The 22,922-nt window shown below is 35.3% G+C and overlaps 1 protein-coding gene across 2 annotated transcripts in view; it reads right to left on the bottom strand.

The window, feature by feature from the left end:
* Positions 1-22,922, bottom strand: part of LOC150094599 (uncharacterized) — a 429,939-nt gene that overhangs the window by 52,283 nt on the left and 354,734 nt on the right. For both annotated transcript variants that reach the window (XM_090411060.1, XM_090411061.1), the window contains one exon: positions 10,328-10,452. In XM_090411060.1, the coding sequence (XP_090267186.1) occupies positions 10,328-10,452 (125 nt within the window). The remainder of the gene's footprint in view (positions 1-10,327; positions 10,453-22,922) is intronic.

Raw genomic sequence — 22,922 nt, 5'->3', positions numbered from 1 at the left:
GCCTTTGTCCCACAGAAGGCTCTATTAAGATAGAAGTGTAGGAATTTTTTGAGGCTCTAGAGAAAGCTACTGACACAATGAAAAAGGAAAAGTTGGTCCTTGTTGGGGATCTAAATAACAGAGTAGGAAGTGATTGTCAGACATATAAAAATGTTTTGGGAAAATTTGGAGAAAAGAGCAAAGCTAATAATAATGGCAAATACCTGTTAGATTTCTGCTAAGGACATGGACTGGTTATTACTAACACCATGTTCCAAAATAAAAATGTGCACAAAATCACATGGAGAGAAGAGGCAAGGAATAAGAAAAGTCTAATTGACTATGTTATTGTTGATAGTAATGTTTTCTCCCTGGTGCAGGACACCAGAGAGTACAGAGGATTTGAAATTGGAAGCGATCACTATTTAGTCTTGAGCAGGATAAAATTGAATTTCATATTAAAAAGAATGACATGTAAGAAAGTTTTAAAGCGAATAAAAGTTGAGCAGTTCTCAGATGTGAACTGTAGACTAAAATACACAAACCTTATTGAAAAAAAAATTAAAGATTATTAATTATAATGAAGAGAGCCAAAGGCTTCAATTCGGCAACATGAACTTATTTAAGTTAAGAGATATTATATCCCTTAACTTAAATAAGTTCATGTCGCCGAATTGAAGCCTTTGGCTCTCTTCATTATAATTAATAATTTAATAGGACACCTCTTGGCAAGAGGTGCCTAGGTGCCAAGAGAGAAGCTATTCAATACACTACAGTTATATGGTGTCAATGGGGCATTATATCAAGCAATACTTAGTCTTTATTTGAGTTGTAAGTCAGCAGTTAGAATTCAAGGAAGTACAGGAAGATGGTTTAATGTTAAATCTGGTGTCAGACAAGGATGTACAGTATCCTCCCCTCTGTTATTCATTATCTATATGGATCACATTATGAAGGAAAATGGTATTAAACATGACATCAAAATTGGAGATGTTAATGTCAGCTCTTTGCTTTATGCAGATGATGTTATACTTCTAAATAAATCCGCTACAAGTCTGCAAGATTCTCTGACTAAATTGAATAGCTGTTGTAATAGATATAGTATGAAGGTCAGCAATAAAAAGACAAAGACAATGAAAATAGGCGGAATCATTGAAAATGTTAACTGTGTTGTGAATGGAGAACTGTGGAACAAGTGAAACATTTCAGCTACTTAGGCACGATTTTTTCTGAAGATGGTAAATTAAATATAGAAATAGACAACAGAATCAGCAAAGCTGGTATGGTAGGAAGTCAGTTGAATAAATTCATATGGAATAAGAGAGAAATTAGTCGGAACACTAAATTAGCTGTATACAAGACAGTGTTCAAACCAGTTTTAACTTATGGATCTGAGAGCTGGGTCAGAAGTAAAACACTTGACCAAAGACTAGAGACCACAGATATGAGAGTCCTGAGAAAGATTATAGGCGTGAACAGATGGCATCAATGGCAATATCATATTAAAAATGAGGATATTAGGAAAGAACTTGACATTGTCAACATCCAGAAATGCATTAGCAGAGCTAATCTCAGGTGGTATGGTCACTTAAACAGAATGGGCAAAGAAAGATTAGAAAAACAAGTGTTCTCTGCCAGGTTGGCAGCAAAACGACCCAGAGGAAGACCAAGACATAGGTGTATTGATATGGTACAAAGTGCCTTAGACGATAGAAATATAAGATTTGATAATGTTGGAGTCTTGACAAGTAACAGACTGATTTGGAGGAAAATTGTAGATAGGAAGTTAGTAATGATGTAATTTTTTTCATGTAGTACTATCATATCCTGTACACCCCTTGAGGGTACATGGCAGGAATTTGATGATGATGACCTCTTGGCAATTCTCATAGAAGGGATGTAAGTTCTGTTCGCTACAAACTTGGTATTAACTAGGTCTACCTACTCACTGATGAGACCTCAAAAAAGGTCGAAACCGGTCTGGGTAGTGACCTTCTCTCATAATGTTGAACAAAATACAGCTCCTAGGAGTTAAGTTCACAATATGGGTGAATATCAGGAATAGTGATCGGAGCTTGCTCCACTCTTTATATGAGTTGCCTCAGCTTGCACTATCCACGTATTTGCTTATGCTTGGAATCGCCGAACTTTATATAGTTTCTATATTCGGCATGAAACTCTCTGAGTTTCTTATTCGGCAAAGAAACAATATGGGATATAATATCCCTTAACTTTAAAAAAAAAAAAAAAAGAAAGAGTTTGAGAACGAGAACCAAACCTTGAAGAAAACCCTGATTGATTCAGCCAGAGAGGCATGTGGTGAGGTTGTCTGCAAGGATAGAAAGATCAGAACTCCATGGTGGACACAGGAAGTTTAAGATGCAGTGAAGGAAAAGAAGAAACCATATCAAAAGTTCCTGGAAAATAAGTCAGCTTGTGCTCTTAGAGAATACAGAGATAAATGTAAGAAAGCTAAACACTGTGTAAAATTAGCTAAACAAAAGTCATGGGAGGACTTTGGCAAGAACATAGAAAATAAATAACAAGAAGGTGGTAAGATATTCTGGAGGTTGTTGAAGATTAGAAATGGAGGAAAAAGTGCTGTAAAAGGAGTAAGAGATGATAAAGGTGACATGAAAACAGGAGAAAAAGATATCCTTGAAGTATGGAGTAATTACTTCGAAAAATTGCTAAATGAAACAAGCAGTGATAGCACAGTGGCAAAAAACACTCAACAGGCATACAATCAGGAATACATATCCATACTTGAAGTAGAAAAAGCCATTAAAGGCTTGAAATGTGGAAAGGCAGCAACAGTAGATGATATCCGACCAGAAATGCTGAAGTATAGTGATATAAAAGTCTTACAGTGGCAGCACTGCATAGTTCAGAAGGCCTGGACAGAGGGACGAATTCCCGATGATTGAAGTAGAGCTCTCATAGTACCTATATATAAAAAGGGAAATAAAACTGAATGTGAAAATTTCAGAGATATTTCCCTACTGAGTGTTCCTGGTAAGATTTATGCCAGTATACTTGAGAAACGGTTGAGAAGAATTGTGGAAGAAAAGCTTGGTGAAGAACGAGCTGGATTCAGGCCAAATAGAGGCTGTCAGGATCAGATCTTCACTTTACGACAATTAGTTGAGAAAGCATTAGAATATAACAAATATCTGTATTTAAGTTTTGTCCATCTGGAAAAGGCACACGATAAGGTGCCAAGAGAGAAGCTATTCAATACACTACAGTTATATGGTGTCAATGGGGCATTATATCAAGCAATACTTAGTCTTTATTTCAATTTCAGTTGCAAGTCAGCAGTTAGAATTGAAGGAAGTACAGGAAGATGGTTTAATGTTAAATCTGGTGTCAGACAAGGATGTACATTATCCTCCCCTCTGTTATTCATTATCTATATGGATCACATTATGAAGGAAAGTGGTATTAAACATGATATCAGAATTGGAGATGTTAATGTCAGCTCTTTGCTTTACGCAGACGATGTTATACTTCTAAATAAATCTGCTACAAGTTTGCAAGATTCCCTGACTAAAGTGAATAACTGTTGTAATAGATATAGTATGAAGGTCAGCAATAAAAAGACAAAGACAATGAAAATAGGCAGATTCAATGAAAATGTCAACTGTGTTGTGAATGGAGAACCTGTTGAACAAGTAAAACATTTCAGCTACTTAGGCACGATTTTTAGTGAAGACGATAAATGAAATATGGAAATAGACAACAGAATCAACAAAGCTGGTATGGTAGGAAGTCAATTGAATAAGAGAGAAATTAGTCAGAACCCTAAATTAGCTGTAATCAAGACAGTGTTCAAACCAGTTTTAACTTATGGATCTGAGAGCTGGGTCAGAAGTAAAACACTTGACCAAAGACTAGAGACCGCAGATATGAGAGTCCTCAGAAAGATTAGAGGTATCAACAGATGGCATCAATGGCAATATCATATTAAAAACGAGGATATTTGGAAATAACTTGACATTGTCAGCATCTAGGAATGAATTAGCAGAGCTAATCTCAGGTGGTATGGTCACTTAAACAGAATGGGCGAGGAGAGATTAGCAAAACAAGTGTTCTTTGCCAGGTTGGCAGGAATACAACCCAGAGGAAGATCAAGATACAGGTGGATTGATACTGTACAAAGTGCCTTAGATGATAGAAATATAAGATCTGATAATGTAGGAGTCTTGATATGTAACAGACTGATATGGAGGAAAATTGTAGATAGGAAGTTAGTAATGATGTAAATTTTTTATGTATCCTGTACACCCCTTGAGGGTACATGTCAGGAATTTGATGATGACATCAGAAATGTTAAAGACAAAATAGCAAAAACCCTACAAACTAACTTTAAAATTTGTCTTTTGATCACTATAAAAAGTCTCCATGATGCTGCAATCACCAAAACCTCATCAGCATATGAAGAGATCAGGAGTATATAAAACCATTTGAAATTGCACTGCAATCATGTTAGACAGACATGGAAATCTGGAGAAATCTATCAAAAAGAATATGTCAGAGATGTAGAGAAGAAATGAGTATATAAATCAGGAATAGCTTTCCACACCACCAAGAAAACCATCATGTCAATTTGCAACTCACAAATATGCTGTACATAGAATTCAACAATGTCAACCAAGTGAAATAAAAACCAAAGTCTAATCTTAAATCAACTCTGAGCAGTATAAATAAAGAATCTACTCATTAATGAACTAGGCTATGAGACAATATGCTACATCTTGTAACAATGAACTGCATATGTGACTTCACGTTCCTATGTTCAACATCTAAAAAAAAACAAAAAAACTTTGCAATTAAGAAAGCTCTTTGTAAAATACCTCTTTATATTTGTGGTTTTTGTCTCATTCTGAAGAAATGAAGTATGATATATATATCATAATATATAATATATATAATATATAATATATATATATATATCATACTTCATATATGATGTAAAAATGTCAGTTTTCTATAAAGTATTAGAATAGAGTGTCTGTTACAAAAAGGATTATCGTTTGCCCTAGTCTTAGTTCTGAGTCTGAATGAATACCGTGTATACAGTAAAAATGCATACAAACAGTTTTCTGCAGAGAAAATCTGAACCCATTTACAAGTGATCAGTATGAAAGATGGCCAATGGCTTTCTGCACCAGTCTATGGCACTCATGTTGCAAGGATGCCAACTGATGATCAAGTCATCCACACTGGAGTGCTATTTAAGGCTGGAGAAAGCTGGTTCTGTTACTGAGTTATCTCTGAGAGTTAAAGAATTGCCCATGTAAGAGAATGTATCTTATGGGGAAAAATGATTGCTGCCAGTGATGGTGAACAAACTGGTAGTTGTGAATGTTAAGCACATAGAAGATGGTATTACTTCCAGCATTTAGGATTGAAAGGTTACTGTTGTCAAGCATGTGCTCTACAACTCTTCTCGATATTAATTTGTGCACCACCCCACAGAAAGTTATGGTCATTTAAGTTCCCCATAAAAGTATAGGGGCCACTGTAACATGATGTCATACTGGGAAATATCAGCAGTGGATGGTAAATAGATGCAGCATACTGTAATAAGAGGTCCTACTGAGAGGGTAAATGGCAAAGTCTCCAAGAGGGACTTGCTGGACAGGGATATGGTTGCTCACAAGGATGGTGACTTATCCCATTGGCAGGACAATCCCTATCCTGTGCTTGCAAGTGACAGAAGTATACCACAATAATGTAATGTATGATCCTCACCAAGTTTCAAATACTTCTTTTGTATTGCAGATACTGGGGGATGACACTCTGGTTATGCAACTACTTCCATGGATGATTCATTATTCTTTTTGGTTTATAGGAAAGCTATATGAACCTTCTAGTGTGTGTGTGTGTGGGGGGGGGGTTCCCTACATATAAGTAGTCGCACTATTGTCAATTCCAGCAGTACAACATGCTCAAAATACACAGAGATCCAGGGTTTTTTTTTTCAATAACACAGCTCTTGCTACAAAACTCTTAGCCTTGCAATACTTTTTTTAGTCATAGAAAGTTTTGCTGTTTTTTTTTGTAATTTATAATATACGTTTTTAGTCATTGGCTTGAACCCCTATAAAAACAGACAAACAAAGGAATTGTTGATGTTGCTTTTGGGAGGGTGAGATGAAGAGAGAAGAATTGAAGTATTCAGTCTGGTGTCATTTGCAACAGTTTGTGGGAGAAAGTAAAGGGCCTTTTCTACATTGCAAATAAAATGCACTTTAGGAATGTATTCTGGCGTGATAGAAAAACTGCAACTTTTCTTTAAAATGCTAGCTACTGATTTTGTCAAGTTATGATTTGAGATGTTCACTAACACTTTTTCATCAGGTAAGGTTTCAAAGCAAACTTTTTGTCATAAAGAGTGTTACATTTTTTGATTTGTTTGTTTTTGGAAGATAAAGTGTTGTGTAAAAAAGACCATGGGTCATTGTCTATGTAGTTTGCTATAAAAAAAAAAGTTTTAGTTTTTAAAAAACACTTGTTCACATTATCCTTTGTTATTCAAAACTGAGTTCACTTTGTTTGCACTTAGGATGGAATAAGGGATTACAAAACATTTGCCTTACACATACCATATCTTTTGGACCATAAGACGAACCTCTTTATGCAGAGAAATCGACTTAAAATTGGGATGCATCTTATGGTCCAAAGGTAGGATATCGGGTAAGTCTTAGATTCCTACGTTTTCGATGCTAGCCAAAACACGTCTTGCTGCATATGTGGGAATCGCCAATTTACATACAAAAACTTTACCAGCATCAATAGTAGTTGGTGGGCAAGCATGTGCGGTTTTGAACGGCCGAGATGATTATTAACTCTTTTAAAATATGCAGCATAAGTAAAGTGATGGATGGTACTGAAGATGACTCAGTTTTTGAAGAGGAGTGATAACAATAGTTCAGACAATAATACAAAAAGTGATAGTGCACTGAATGCTGCTGGTACAAGTTATGGATAATAAATGAAGTTTTATTTCATTTATTATTTTTTTTTAATGAATAATAAATGAAATTAAGGTTTGTGAATATTTTTATATAATAATATATTTTTCTAAAAATTGTCTCATAAATTTGGGATGCATCTTATAGTCTGAAAAATAATTATTATTATTTTTCAGACTATAAGTTAATTAATTCACACAAAACTTTTTTATCTGTGTTAAATATAATGTTTATAATGTCAGGATATACAATGTAACAGAAGTGATACTATTTAATACAGATGTCTCTCACTTATGAAGATTCTTAGATTCTTAAGAAGATTCTTTTGGATTTCTGGCCGAAGCAACTCAGGCTATGAGGTTAAGGTATTACACGTCTGTTAACTGCATGTGTTCTTATGGCTGGTGTGGTTCTTTTGCAGGATAAAAAATCCTGCTGCTTGTATTGAAGTCAGGGCATTCCCTGACTCAAGCCAGAACTCTGGCCTGATAAGAGCAGCATTGTCAAATATTGCTATTATATTTGAACATAATTACATGATTCAATCAACACCATTTTTAACACATTACTGCATCCACATAGCAAAAAGCATAAAACACACTTTTTCTAGTAATAAAAAGAAAACAAAACAAAACATGCTTTCCTCCTGAACACAGCATGTTCTGAAAAAAGGAATTTTCTCTCTGAAGAAGCCTTAATTCTACTTTTAATAGACCTCTTCTTTCCCAGTTCCAAATGAAGAATTGGTGCATATGTTAATAAATACCAGTTTAACAAAAAATAAATACCAACAACAAGATAAATTTATTGATAAGTTATTTTTTTAACTTTTAATTTTGTGTAAAATACCATAAGAAACAGTGACAAGACAGGCTACTCTGAATCCATGAATTCAGTAAATTTTAACATTTCTGAAAGTCTGAAGTATTACATGACCTAAGAAATAGCTTTTACGCATTATATAATGCTATTTAAAAAGAAATTCTCTGTAGGAAACTATTTCTATGATCCCAATGAGTTTTTTGCATTAAAAATCAATTGTATGAATGATTTGATTTCAGCAAATAACTTCACTAGATACCCTTGTTTGATTCTGAATATATAGAGATTTGAGTAATTAATATTTGCTTCAGAATCCAACAAAGGTATCTAGTGAAGTTATGAAGAATACCTGGATTTCACCCAGGAGGCCCGGGTTCGATTCCCGGCATGGGAACCAATTTTGTTGGATCCTATTTCGTCTTAACCCATACTTTGGATCCGTCATTTTTTCACTACGATGTTCTTAAACAAAAAAATAAGTTGCTAGTTGATTTCTATTCCAAATATAGAGAAAATTTGTATTTATTGACTGTGCCACTCTATATCTAAATTAGTCCAAGAATTAAAGTAAAACCAACTCTCAACTATTTCCCTTTTATGTGTTGTTATTATGTATACAGGCTGAGTTTTTTTTTTAACTTAATTAATTCACCCACTTTGGTTCGAATATTTTATGAACGGTGCAGTAAAAGAGATTCAGGCAAAATACAACTTTAGATCAACAAAACAAACATTTAATGTAGGCTTACAAACTATACATTTTAGTTTAAATCACTGAATAAGGTATTATAAACATTTTAGCTCATCTAGTAATATAGTCATATAATTTCAGAGAATGGTTAATCTGTTGTCTGAAATACAGCTTTCAACAAAATACAATTAACTATTTGATAAAGTTCAATGTCATAAAGTTCCTTAGTAACCAATTAGATTAATATCTCATAGTTACTTAAATTTCAGATACAATATAAGGGCGGCGACGCTTCTTCACACGTATACACTCTATAGTTACTGTTAATATAGGGATATTCTAGGAAGAAACACACACATATCTCCGCAGGAATATCAATTGTTGGATGATTCTTACCGGTAATCTTCCTTGTTTATCTACTTATATACGAACATTTCTTATAACTGTATACACTTAAAACAATTAACAACACTCATTAAAACAAATCTTCTTAGTAATAACTGAATAAATTAATGGTCGCAATTCACATAGTTAAACGTTCTTGCTCAGATCAAAAGGCTTGTACTATCTTTGACATCACTTGACCAATTTAGTATTCTACTAATAACTCTTGAACTAAGATAACACACAGTAATTCTTTAACTTGAAGTTTTTACGCACAATTGCCTATACTTCCAGCATTTAATTAATCTTTAGGCACTATATCTCTTAACACAGCTATCTTTTAAATTCAACCTTGCTGCCTCTACTTATTCTCTTAGTTACTCTGTGCTAAGCTTCAAGTTTCCGTGTGTCCCTGAAAACTCGGTCCTGAATTTAAATGCCAAATAAAGTATAGCCAGTTGTCACCTTGCTATCTTCCGTTGCTTTATTTGTTGTTCTACAACTTACTAGCTAACTCGCTCCTCAACTAATAAACTTTAATTAGTTACTTGAGTGACTTGCTGTTATCGCACTCTGATTCCCCGAATCAATCTCCTCCGATTCCATCCGAATGAATTGTTTTCTCTGTTCTTCGCTTATATATCCCCTCTTCCCACCGAAATTATTCTTGCGCTCTCTTCAACTAAAATCCTTTTCCAGCCCTTCAATACCGATCTGCCACGCTCTGTTCTAAACTTGTGCTCGCTATCTTACATACGTCTCCATGAAAACTAAAACAAAATATAATAAAACTGAGGCATTGCGCAACGTTATACCTCTACATACAGAAACAAATAAAGAATATTTACATTTCAAATAATACGCAGTTGAAATGTTGAATACAAATTCTTATAATATTAGCATAGTAATAAATAAAATAAACAATATTTTAATACAGTCTTTTCACTATTATTATATATCCTTGATTAATTAATTATTAATAGAATTTAAAGGTAGTTACATGAATATTAATTTATAAATAAGTGATTTACATTAAATAATAATTACAAGTCTAGCTTATGTGATGGAAGATCATGTTGGATTCTGAAGCAAATATTAATTACTCAAATCTCTATATATTCAGAATCCAACATTCTAAAACAAACTTCACATATTAACTGTGTTTCTGTGACGTGGTTTACCAAATGTGGCATTGTATTCACATAAATGATAATAAATCCAATTAATTAAAAAAATAAAAAAAAAATCTGTTTAGTTTTCTGAAACAATTTTGCTCATTTTCTCATGTACAGAAAAAAATTTAGTATTTATAAATTATTTGTTAATAATAACAAATAATTTATAAATTGCATTTATGAATAATGAGCAAAAAAGTAATGAAAATGGTAAATCAAAGCTCTTTGTGGAAGATCATTATTTGCATTTTATATTTCTTGTAAAATTTATATATGAAGATAAAATTGAACCATACCCATTGTTTCTTTTTTGTATCTTCAATTGCATGCTGCTTTTCAATATCAAATTGGCGGCGTACTTCGTCAACTGCCTTTTGCTTCTCTTCTTCTACAGTTGCTTTCATTTCCATTAATATTAAATCTGAAATAGTCAAAATTTAAGTTAATTTTTTATTAGTTAAAACTATTTCTCTATAATTTAAACAGAATACCATGATAGAAATCAACAGGTAGTAGATGATTTTTATCACCTAAGATGAGACTGCCAGGATGCTTGAAACAGACTGAAAAAAGTAATATAAGTCGTCACTAGAGTAGGGTTCCCAGATTATCTAATTATTCATCTACACCATGCTTCTAAATGTACTATGCATTTATAATCTTTTATAGATAACACTGACATAACAAAAACTAAATAGCAACATTAATCCCTTTTCACAAAGGTATTATATTATTCAATTATTGAATATTATATCTGATAAATGCTTCGTTTGAAATGAAATGCCTGCTTGGTTTGTCAAGTGGTAGTACTCTCATTTTGCAACCAAAAGGTTAATGATTCAAATTGCATCATGGCATGGAAAAAATCTTCCAATACTGTAGATGTGCCAGGGGCAAGACATTTTTGGTGAACCACTGAATGTGTAATTAATTCTGGCTTAATTATAAACATTAATTTTGAACCTCCACCCATTTTCAGTGCTGTCATCTTTCTGGGTTCTGCTATGATGAGGTTTTGTCATCTGGTGCTGTTCCAAAAAGGCAAATGCTCAATTTCATTAAAAAAAAAAAAAACTATTCGCACAGTATGAACTATTTCTATTTCAGTTGCAATTTGTGTTGCTTTTACAACAATCTAACTGAACTATGTGTTGTACCCAAGAGCTGTAATTTGTGCTCTGAAGCTGCTGGTTAGAAATTCAGTGAAATATTAGTAAGTTCATAAATTCAATAAATTAATTCTTCTGCTGTTTATACTGTGAAGCACTGTTATATCAACTGCTCCTTCCTAAATTGTTCTTACCCAAACATAAATTTGCACCACTTATCTAAATACTTCAATTCTACAGTTACAGGGAGATTTAAAGATTTCAGCATGTCATTCTTCACAGAAACATGCCATAAAGAACATTAATAAGCAAACCTTATATGATTTGTTCCATAAACTTAGCTTTACAGCAAGAACACCATATTTTCAAACTGCCAATGCAGCAAAACAGGTGCACTCAAAAAAGTTATCAAAAAACATAGATAACACACACCATCTCAACCAATTGCTACAAGTGAAACATACTTCGTTTTTTTCAAAGAAATTCCATTCCATATGTAAAAGAAAATTCAAAACAAAACTACAGGAGACAAGTTCTAATTCTCTTGCACCACCAACAAAGAAACGCCTATTACCTGGTATGAATAAAGTGCCATGTGAATATCATCTCTTAATTTGGTCAAACTGGTCATTATAGAGAAGACTGATGAAACAAGACTGTATCCATTATATCTAATTGCACAAGTTTGGTCTAGCCAAGCATGGTGGCATTAATAAACATGGAATCCTTGGGATTCCATGTTTATTAATGCCACCACAGAGATTTCTGTGTTGAACAGTATTATGTAGCTCTGTTTTGTCCATTTCACTGCAGTTTGTTTGTTTCTATTAAATATTTGTATTTAGTTCCTTTCAAAGGCTTCAAATATTCTTATAAAACAACTCTAGAATTAAGGGAATGAACAGGTGGCATTAGTTGTAAAATCATATTTAAAAAAAAAAAAAAATGTTAGCATTCTGATGCCAAGTATGGTAGGGAAAAAGGCTCAAAGGATGACTAGACTCTAAGCAACTGTTAGATCTGACCATATCGGAGATCTTCCAAAAAATATTCGTTCAGAAGAAAATTGTTGATAGTAAAGTGGTAATAATGCACACCTACTTTATATACCTCATGCTGTCGATCTCATAAGGATACCTATCAAGGTATTCTCTTTGGGTGAGCATCATCAAGAATTTCATGAGATTTTGATTAAACAAAGTATGAATTTTTTTCTTTCATCCATATAACAGTTAGTTAACAGCTCATGGTGAGAACCATGAGCTGTTAACTAACTTTGATCTATAATCTATAATCTTTGATCAACTGTTTAATTTCTAACCAGTCCTTAGATCTATAGGTTAAAACTGATTTGGATACCGTCTTAGTGTCATGGTATCCTATAGTGTGGGTTACGTAATCTGGCTAATTTCTATCTCATTCCATATAAATTTATTTAACTGGCTTCCCAACATATCAGCATTTTTTAAAAAAATGTATTATCTATTTCACATATTAATTTGTCAACTGGGTATTTTCATACTTTTGGCCATTTTGTTGATTTTCATAAAAAAATATAGCAATTATTCACTACAGTTAAACAGTTCTAGTTGCACATTTTCCCTCCTAACTCGCTCTTTGGAAATCTAAGTTCTGCATTTTATTCCCTTTGAAGAATAAAAGGCATTGCAGTATTTATTTAGTTTAAAAGGCCCCAAAGAATTTCATACAAATAGTATGAAAATAGTCAAGACTATGGTAAACTTCAACAGCATCTCAACGGAGAACCTACAGAACAAGTAAAATATTTTAGCTATTTAGGTACAATTTTTAGTGATGATGATGATGGTGGCAAATTAAATATGGAAACAGGCAACAGAATAATCAATGCTGGTATAGTAGGAAGTCAGTAGAATAAATTTATATGAAATACGAGAAAATTAGTCAAAAAAACAAAATTGAGTGCTGAATCTGAATTTCCCCTTTGACTTTCCTTATTGTTATCTTCTCAGCTAAATGGGTTTTCCACTAGATCTTGCTGTAGTGTTATAATTTCTCTTCAATGCAATATGTTCTGCTTGGCCTTGATCGTTTCCAGTTCTTTTTCTTCCTTCCACCTTTGACATGTGTGGGAGAAGGCTAGATGTTTTTCCTTATCATTAGAGACCTCCAGGGAGTCAAGAACTCATTGAGGGAGGCAGCACATTACCAACACCAAATGTCACCTTTTCTTGAATTTATTTACACTATATGCACTGATCCCCCTCCATATTATGCTTACCATCATAATACAATGTGAATTGTGCACAAGCATCATCATTAATATTTTACAAATATTCTGATTTATCATCATTAATTTGTTGCTTGTGTAACTCAGTCCTTGTTTTTAAATTCACTATCCCGATGAAGTGCACTGTATGCAAAACTATTAGAGATTGAAACACTATAAAATTCCTGTTTAACAAACAGCCTCCATGTGGAATATATACGAGATTTAAATGTTCAAGTTAGTCTTCATCCACAGAAGTCTCAGAGGCAGTGATAGAACAACTTTTTTTAAACTGTTAATTTCAAAAATGAAGCAATGATGTCTTCTATGTTCATGGACAATCCAAGTGAAAACATCACTTGCACTGCATGCTGGAAGAAATGGGGAAAATGTAACCCATGACTATGTTCTGAAGTTTAATTGTTGTTGGCCACTTCAAGCATCCAATAAGCAAAGTAAAGGTAATACAATGATTTATGATACTGATGATTCTTTAGAGGACAGGAAAGGCGAAGCCTGCCTTTCCTCAGCAAGGCATAGGTATACCTTCATCCATAGCATTATTGGTTCAATTTTATTGTATAGTTTTTTCCAGTATGGTTTAATGCCCAATGACTAAAAGAAAATACTGAGCTACAAATATGAAGGTGCAGGCAGAATATCAGGTTGCTAGTGTGAAGTCAAGTCATCAGGGGTGACTTGACTTCGCACTAGCTTCACAGAGTTTATCCAAAAAAGATTATGGTGACAGATAGTCAGTCTCCTGTATTTATATTTTCTATGGTAGATTAAGGTGGGCTTTTTCCAGTATATCCTATGATGTTCTAGAAAAAGCCTACTTTAATCCACGATAGAAAATATAAATACAACAGACTTTCTGGAATCTGCTTCAGCTTCAAGAAACTATCAACAAATTTTCATGAAACTGTCTCAAATTTGGGAAGTACTCATCTTCAGAAAAACAGCCACGAACACCTATTCTAGTATATTAAGGGACACTATTTAGGACTTCAATCTCATCTTTGGTTATCATGCTTCTGTAAAAATTGAAGATGAGAGATGATCAGTAAATGCAGATGTGTATGTTCATTTTCCTGCAGCTATAAAAAATCACGTGTTATTTGAGGTTGAAAGCTACATGCATACTATGCATATCATTTAAGTATTTTTGGTTTCTTTTCACTATATTTATCTACCTCCTTGGAAACCATATTAAATTTCTCCATTAAAACTCATATATTACATTCACTTATCTTTATCTCTAAAATAAGACAAGAGAAATTGTAATACAAAAGAAACAATGTTTAATTAAACAATTAAAATTGTAAGAGAATACACTTTCTCTCTTACACTCGCATACTTAAATTTAAATTCAGGAATTAAAAAAAAAAAAAAAATCCAACAACAAAAACAAATGCCTTTACTAATTTTCTTTAACATTAAACTATAGCTTTTTACTACAGTCAATAAACAACAATAACAAAAATAAAAAATAAAATAAAAAAATTCTTTTAGTAATCCTCTCGAGGATTTAATGATGATTACATTCTAATATAATCAGTTTCAATATAGGAATCTTTATTGCATTTGGGATGGCTTAGGAAATTTACTGAAATCTACTAGGCATGCATTTGAGGAAAAATATGAAGCCAGCAAAGTGCCTTTTTCAGTGGGTGATGATGCAGTAAGATCACCCAGGTATAAGAGATGGAGCAGTGTTGTGCAACAGTTAAAGCCGATTACTTTGGCAAGGGAACAGAAGACATGACTGCCATTTAGACAGGACGCATTGAAAGGTTTCTGGTAGCTATTTCTGAATTTGATATAAGAACTAAAGAAAGCTGGAGTTCAGGATGAAAAGCCAGTTACAGTATACCTAGTTCTTCTCTTCTACAATGCTGGTAGACCTTCTGGGGAACCAAGGAAAGAGAATAGGAATTTAAAATGGAATGCAGAACAAATGTTTCCATACCAGAAAGAGTTACTTCAGTGACATGCTGAATGCAGAGATTTGGGCTGGAAGGCCAAAAACATAATCTGGCCAAGGGAATGAGGCATATAAGTTGTTGGAATTCCAAGTTGAATGGCAAAGTCCATTCAACTTGGAATTCCTATAGTGCCAGACAACTTGTGGATAAGAGTTGCTGCATTATTGTTGTTCCATAGGAGAAGAGATAAGACAACAGATTGTGGGCTGAATTATCTAGAGAGAAAACAACATTCACAGTGTACCTGGAAGGAGGATCACTAGTAAGAAAGAGTTTTTTCAGTTTACCGCAAACCTACACACACAGGCCAGTACATACACAAAACTTCTTATCACCACCCAACACAAAAACTAGGGGTCATAAGCACCCTTAAACACAGAGTTCAAACTATTTGTTCAAATGAACAAGCTCTTAACCATGAATATGAGAGCATCAAACATACCTTTATAAAAAACGGATACAGTATAAAAACCATTCACAAGATCCTCCACAAAGATACCACTAATAACAAAAAAGATTTCAAGAATGCTATTGCTATACCATATGTTAGAGGCATTTCAGAAAAAATAGACAAAACACTACACAAATACAACATCAAAACCACCTTTAAACCCCCGACAAAATTAAGACACCTACTCAGTTCTTCCAAGAATCCCCTGCCACTACTAGCCCACCCAAGGGTTTACCAAAATACATTGCACATGTAACATACCATACATAGGGGAAACAGGGCGAACCATCCCAATCAGGAAGGATGAACATAAACGACACATAAAATACCTCCATTTTGAAAAAACCGGCCTTTCTGACCACGCACTCCAAACATACCACAGAATTGATTGGAACGGTACCAAGTCCCTACACCGCACCAAAACCTGGTTCGAGCGGAAATTCAAGGAAACGTGAAATGCTCAAACATGATCCGAATCTGAATAAAAATGATGGTCTAACCATTCCAAGAATGTGAAGGACCCATCTGCAACCTTCATAGCAACCACAAAGAAAAATCTTAATACAAAGACTTGGTGAAGTGTTTTTTTTTCCCTGAACATTCAATAGCAACCTGTACTGTACAAATCCAGAAGATAATCATAATATAACAATATGAACTGTATAATTCCAGAAGAATCCTAGTACGTGAGGACTTTAGCAGAGTTTATTGTAGTTTTTATTGGCAATTTATTTATTATTTTTTTTAATCACTAGAGGGCAGACTAAGAAAAAAGATTAGTTAACAACACAGATGTAATTTACCTGTATAGAGTGCAACAGCATGTAGCTTGGTTCTTATACACATGTATCCTTCTGATGATGACCTCAATACAGGGGTCGAAACATCAAGTTATTATTTTATTATTAATCAGTAGAATAATCTTTTCAACACGTGTGTTTTGTGTCCCTAAATTCATAAATATGAATGCTGATCACCATGTAACCTTAAAAGAAAGACTAGTAAGAAAGAGATCTGAGGGATACATGGAAATTGAATGGAATTATATGGTATTCTGGTAGGCATGTAAATAATTTGTGTAAGTTCACTAAACCAATGAGAGCAGATGTCTTGGGATCTCTACCTGCTTGGGCTATGTAGATAAAAGCCAGTTGGCATAGTAAACATTAAAATCTCCATGAAAGATGATTGAAGCCAACTTCACTGTTAGGAAAGATGGATGCTTAAATGCTGAAGAAACACAGCATTTAAGCAAAGGAAGTCAAAACGTTTAGAATAGACGTTAGCAGAATGATAGAGATATTGAACAAATCTGATGGAGAAGAGAATATTTTCAGCCAAAGGAGGCCATAATCAGGAGATTCTATGTTGGATATTTTAGCATGGTGTATCAGAGAACACAAGCATAAAGTCCACCTTTGAGGCAAAAGGAGACAAAGAGTGTGTGACTGTAACAGTTGAGATGAGTAATGCTTGAAGAGGTTAAACTTTGAGTTTACATGAAGAAAAGTAGATGAGGTTTTCTAAATGGAAATGAAATGAGTGTTTGAACTGACACCATGTATATTCGTCACTATTTCCAATTCTTGTATTTATAACCTGGGCAAAGTTTCCTCAACAATGGAAAGAAGAAGTAATTATAAAAATTCCCAAAAAAAGGAGATCTGACCAAGTGCGAAAATGGGAGAGAAATAAGTTTACTTTCAATTTCTGCAAAAGTTTTGACAAAATTTTAATTAATAGATTAAAAAAGGAAATCAAAATGTTAAGAGAAGAACAGGCAGGTTTCTGGACCAGCTGTGGAACCATCCAATAAATATTCACTCTTAGAAATATAATGAACAATGCATAAAATTTCAAACTCCACTCTACCTAAACTTTCTCAATTTTAGCAAAGCATTTGACTCAGCAGATAGAAACTTTGGAAAATATTAGAATACGGAATACCTTATAAATTTCTCAACGTGATTGAGAATATGTATAATGGCAGCAAGTCTTGCATGAAAGAAGATGGAAAACTTAGAAGAAAATCATAGAAACTGAATTTAGGCAGGGTTGTGTTCTATCTTGTCTATTATTATAATCCTAATTGATTGGATTATGAAAAACTTAATTAATCATCAAAAGAGAGGAATACATTCGGACTTTACATTCACACTGGAAGACCCTGATTTTGAAGGCACAATAGTAATAACTATTGTGTACCAAGGCACAACAGTAATAAATTGGATATTTGACAAAACAAATGCTTAACAAATGTCTTGCCTGAAGACAGGACAAAGGCAAGAAGCCTTCTTGGTTATAACCCCATTAATGATAGGATACTCTCTATTAGATTTAAGGCTCAGCTTACCAATGTATCAATTGAGGTAGTTTATATACCCCGACGGATAGGCCTGAAGAAAAGAGTGAGGAATTCTATGAAAACTTACCAACTGTTTTGGACTGCTCACCAAGGAGAGAGACATACTGTGCATCTTAGGGGACTTAAATGCAAAAGTGGGAAAAAGTCAGACCAGAGTGTGGCATGTTTGGTCTGGGTGAATGTAACACCCGTGGTGAAAGACTGTTGGAATTTGCCCATGCTAACAGATTAGTTATTACCAATACCTGCTTCCAGAAACACCAAGGACCTATACTTGGACATCTAACATTGATAGGTCAAGGCACCAGATTGATTACATCCTGGCTCTCCGGCAGTGGAAGGCAAGCATCTCTGATGTGCACATTTGTTCTGGAGCAGATTGTGGTACAGACAATCAGCTAGTAAGAGCCAAAGTAAGACTAAGACAGAAAACTTCCAGGTCAGGCACATCCCACTAGATTGGATGTTAGAGTAATTCCCAGTGGATTCACAGAAGAAACATCAACTCAGTTGGATGATTTTTTGGAGACCAATGAGGAGGACTCACCAGAAATGTCTTGGGAAGGAGTCAAAATGATAATACAGGATACAACCAAAAAGTATCTCGGCCCAATAAGAAGACCAAGAGACCCATGGATATCAGATTCAACATGGGAACTAATCAAAAGAAGGTGGTTGGAAAAACAAAGAGACACAGGGACTGAAGAACACAAGAGATTACATAGAGAAGTCAGAAGAGCCATCAAGCAGGATAAGGAAATGTTCTATACTAATCAATGTGAAGAAATAGAGTTCCAGATGAGGAGACACAATTATAAAAAGATGTTTTATTTAGTTCGTGACTTAAAGCACAAGTTTAAGCCTAAATTGAATGTCAAAGACAGGAATGGGGCATTACTAACAGAAGAGTTGGAAATCAAAAACTGATGGAAAGAGTTCTGTGAGGAACCATACAGCAGAGTGGATAAAGAAAATGTGGAACCCTCCCACCAGGAAAATTTTGATTTGGAACCTCCTCCACTTAGGTATGAAGTTGAAAGAGCAGTTAAGCAGCTTAACAGCAATAAGGCCCCAGTTGCAGATGAAATCCCAGCAGAGTTAATTAAGGTCACAGGGAATGGAGGGATAAGAGTGTTTCATAGATTGATTACAAGGATATGGGAGACAGGATCATGGCCTAGAGACTGGAAGAAGTCAGTTTTCATACCACTACATAAGAAAGGTGATATGATTGCATGCAAGAATTATAGAACTATTAGTTTAATATCTCATGCAAGCAAAATTTTATTGAAGATCATGCTAAATAGGATTGAGGCCAAAGTTGAAGCAGAGATGCCCAAAAAACAAGCAGGTTTTAGGAAAGGTAAGGGCACCAGAGATCGGATCCTTTGCCTTAGACAGATCACAGAAAAATATAAAGAATTCATATTCCCTCTGGTAATGTGTTTCTTAGACTACTCTAAAGCTTTTGACTGTGTTGTGCATGTGAAACTGTGTGAAGTAATGAAAAGAATGGGTTTTCCTCAACACACTATCAGGTTGATAGCGTGTTGAAGAACAGGTGTTGGATTGATTGATTGAAAAGGAGTTAGGCAAGGATGTTTACTTTCTCCTCACTTGTTTTGTATATATGCGAAGGACATGAGGCATTGGATGAGCTCAGAACAGGAATTAGAATAGGAGGTAGATTGATCAGTAAGAGGTATGCTGATAATACAGTACTCCTTTGTAATCACATGGAAGAAACTAGGACTAATTTTTGGCAAAGTTAACAAGATCAATAATAACAGAAGACTTCAACTCAATCCTAGCAAGACAAAGATCACGGTTCTCAAAGGAAATACAAACAGAGAAGCTCCTGAGAAACAAGTGTACTTTAATGGAGAAAGAATTGAGGAAGTCAGCAAGTTTGAGTACTCGGGATAAATTATTAATGTGAAGAATTGCTGTTCAGAACACATCAGAAAAAGGTTAGGAATGGCTAAACAAATCAGAGACCTGTCTAAAATCTGGAAGGATGGATCTATCTCCATGAGAACAAAGTTGAGGATTTTGGATGCAGTTTTTTTCCAAGACTTGGAACCTGAAGAAGTCAGATAAGAAACAGATATCTGCTTTTGAGATGTGGTGTTACAGAAGGCTGTTGAGGATATCATATACTGAAAGGCATACAAATGAATGGGTGTTAGAAAAGATCAGTAGACCTTTCAGGTTCCTTAAGGATATTGACAGAAGAAAGTTAAAATATTTGGGACACATAGAAAGGACAGAAGGGGGGGGGGGCTTCTCAGAACAGTAATAGAAGGTAAAGTTCCTGGAAAAAGAGGCAGGGGTAGACCATCAATGAGATGGATGGATGGATGGTGTGTGTGTGTGTGTGTGTGTGTGTGTGTGTGTGTGTGTGTGTGTGTGGAGTGACTGATCTTCAGAGAGTTGAGGCTGCCAGAAAAGCAAACAACAGGACTACTGGGCGAGGTCTGGTGTAGCGTCGAGCATCGGAGTGACCATACGACATCTGTAGATGCCCAGTGAACATAGAGAGAATGTTTACGAAGAATTTTAAAAATTTTCTGGCCGAATACAATCACCAATGAGGAACTTTTAAAGAAAACTTTCTCCAAGTCAATAGATAAAGAGATTCACCTAAGAAGATGGAAATGGATCGGTCATGTTTTATGCATGGGGATAAACAGAATTCTCAAGTAGCATTGAGTTGGGCACCAGAAGGGAGAAGCTCTAGAGGTCGCCCAAAATTAACTTGGAGAAGAATAATGGAATCTGAAATGAATGAGGCAGGATGGGTGAGCTGGGTAGAAAAGCAGCTGCAAAGGACAGGGGCAGATGGAAAACCAGAGTTGCAGCCTTATGTGCCAGCAGGCACAGAAAGCATTGATGATGATGATGATGACGATGAAAGTTCCCTCCACCAAGAATGGTTTTGTCTCTCCCAGTCTTCTGACAAAGCGAAATCTGAAGAATCTGTAATAACCTGAACACAAACAAGGCACGTGATTGTGACGGTATCCCACCAGTTGTGTTAAAAAATTGTTCCACGGAACTAACACCTATCCTGTATTAACCTCTTCAATCTATCCTATTCAACTAGCATCTACCCTCTACAATATGGAAACAGGTCTAGCCCATCCCAAACAAAGGTGAAAAAAGTCAACCAATGAACTACTGTCTAAAGTGCTTCACTTTTGTTCTCTCTTAAATTATGGAGAAGGTCATCAACAACTAACTCTTGAACCACCTAGAGACATATCAACTAATCAGTGATTAACAGTATGGATTCAGCCACTCAATCTACAGCTGATCTTCTTGCTTTCATCACTCACCTTGGGCCATGGAGAAATTTGGAGAAATTCACATGGTTTCCCCTCAACATCTCAAAGGCATTTGATCAAGTTGGGCACAGGGGACATCCTATGGTCTGCCTTCCTCACTCTGTAACTGGATCACCAACTTTCTAACTGGTCGCTCACTACATGACATGGCATGGTGGATGCTTTATTCTCCTCAGATTTCCCTACCAATGCAGGAGTACTCCAGGGTTCTGTTCTTTCACCAACTCTCTTCCTCATGTATATACACACGGACAAAGAAATTAGCGCACCTGGAAGAAAACATGGTACAACGACGAAACTAAGCAAATAGCTAAAGTGCGGAGTGGTGCGCAAATGATCCAAGTTTGGTGCGATTGGGCATGTTCACACACCCTGCGGTGGTGCTGCAAGCACGAACACTGGCAGCCTTATCAAGCCAGCGTGTAGTCGATAGCCGATTAAAGCGAAAAGCACCGGCTGACGCAAGTTAGAGTACAGAGTGACAATAATGCCGGGTAGATGCCAGAGATGTCGATTTAAGCAACTTACGGACTTTGACAGAGGCATGATCATTGGCCTGAAAACTGGAGGGTAGTCAGCGCGCCATATAGGCATACACATGAACCATTCTGACCATACCGCCCAACAGTGTTGGGAGCTGTGGACACATTCCGGCACTGGTCAGATCAGGAGGACCAATGCTAGAGAGGATTGACGGATCGTGCAGCAAGCACGGAGGGATCCCATAGTGACCCGGTCTACTATATAGGTAGATGTAGGGGCTCCTGTGTACCCATAAACCATTTCCCGGCACCTTGCAGAGGTGAATCTATGATCCCAGCACCCCTTACGTGTGCTCCCATTAACACCGCAACATTGCCGACTCCATTTGCAGTGGTGCCAGGCGAGAGCAACGTGGAATACCACAGACTGGTATCCTATGAAGTACGTGATTTCACGTGTTGGCGACCAATTCGTACATCCTCCATTTCTTTCTCCCCTTCAGCATGTATCGACTATTCTTGGCACAAAGCCAAGCCAAGCTCTAGCAAGTGTGGGCATATTATATCCTAGTATGGTGTTAGCTGTTATATAGTCTATTATACTTTTTAGGTTTATTGTTTTCTAGGTGAATTTATGACAATCTTTATGCATGAAAAATGTGGTAGTAATTTTTAAGTATTATATGTAGAGAAATCTCTAAATCAGTATCTATTTCTATTGTATGTAGCTTTATCATTTGTTCCTATATTTACATCAAGTGGAATGTTCCCTATGTTGGCATTGGAATCTCTCAATATTAACAGACAGTCATTAAGGTTTTATTTTATCCTTTATTTTTTTGTAAATCTGAATAGAAAGTGTTATCTTCTTCTTCTACTGCCTTAAAAGTTTACAGCTGCT

The sequence above is a fragment of the Typopeltis vanoorti genome, chromosome 21, assembly GCF_054136105.1.
Source record: "Typopeltis vanoorti isolate ZY-2024b chromosome 21, IOZ_Tvanoo_1.0, whole genome shotgun sequence".
Lineage (NCBI taxonomy): Eukaryota > Metazoa > Arthropoda > Arachnida > Uropygi > Thelyphonidae > Typopeltis > Typopeltis vanoorti.
The sequence above is the reverse complement of the archived record's forward strand: the minus strand, read 5'-3'. Positions and strand labels throughout refer to the sequence as shown.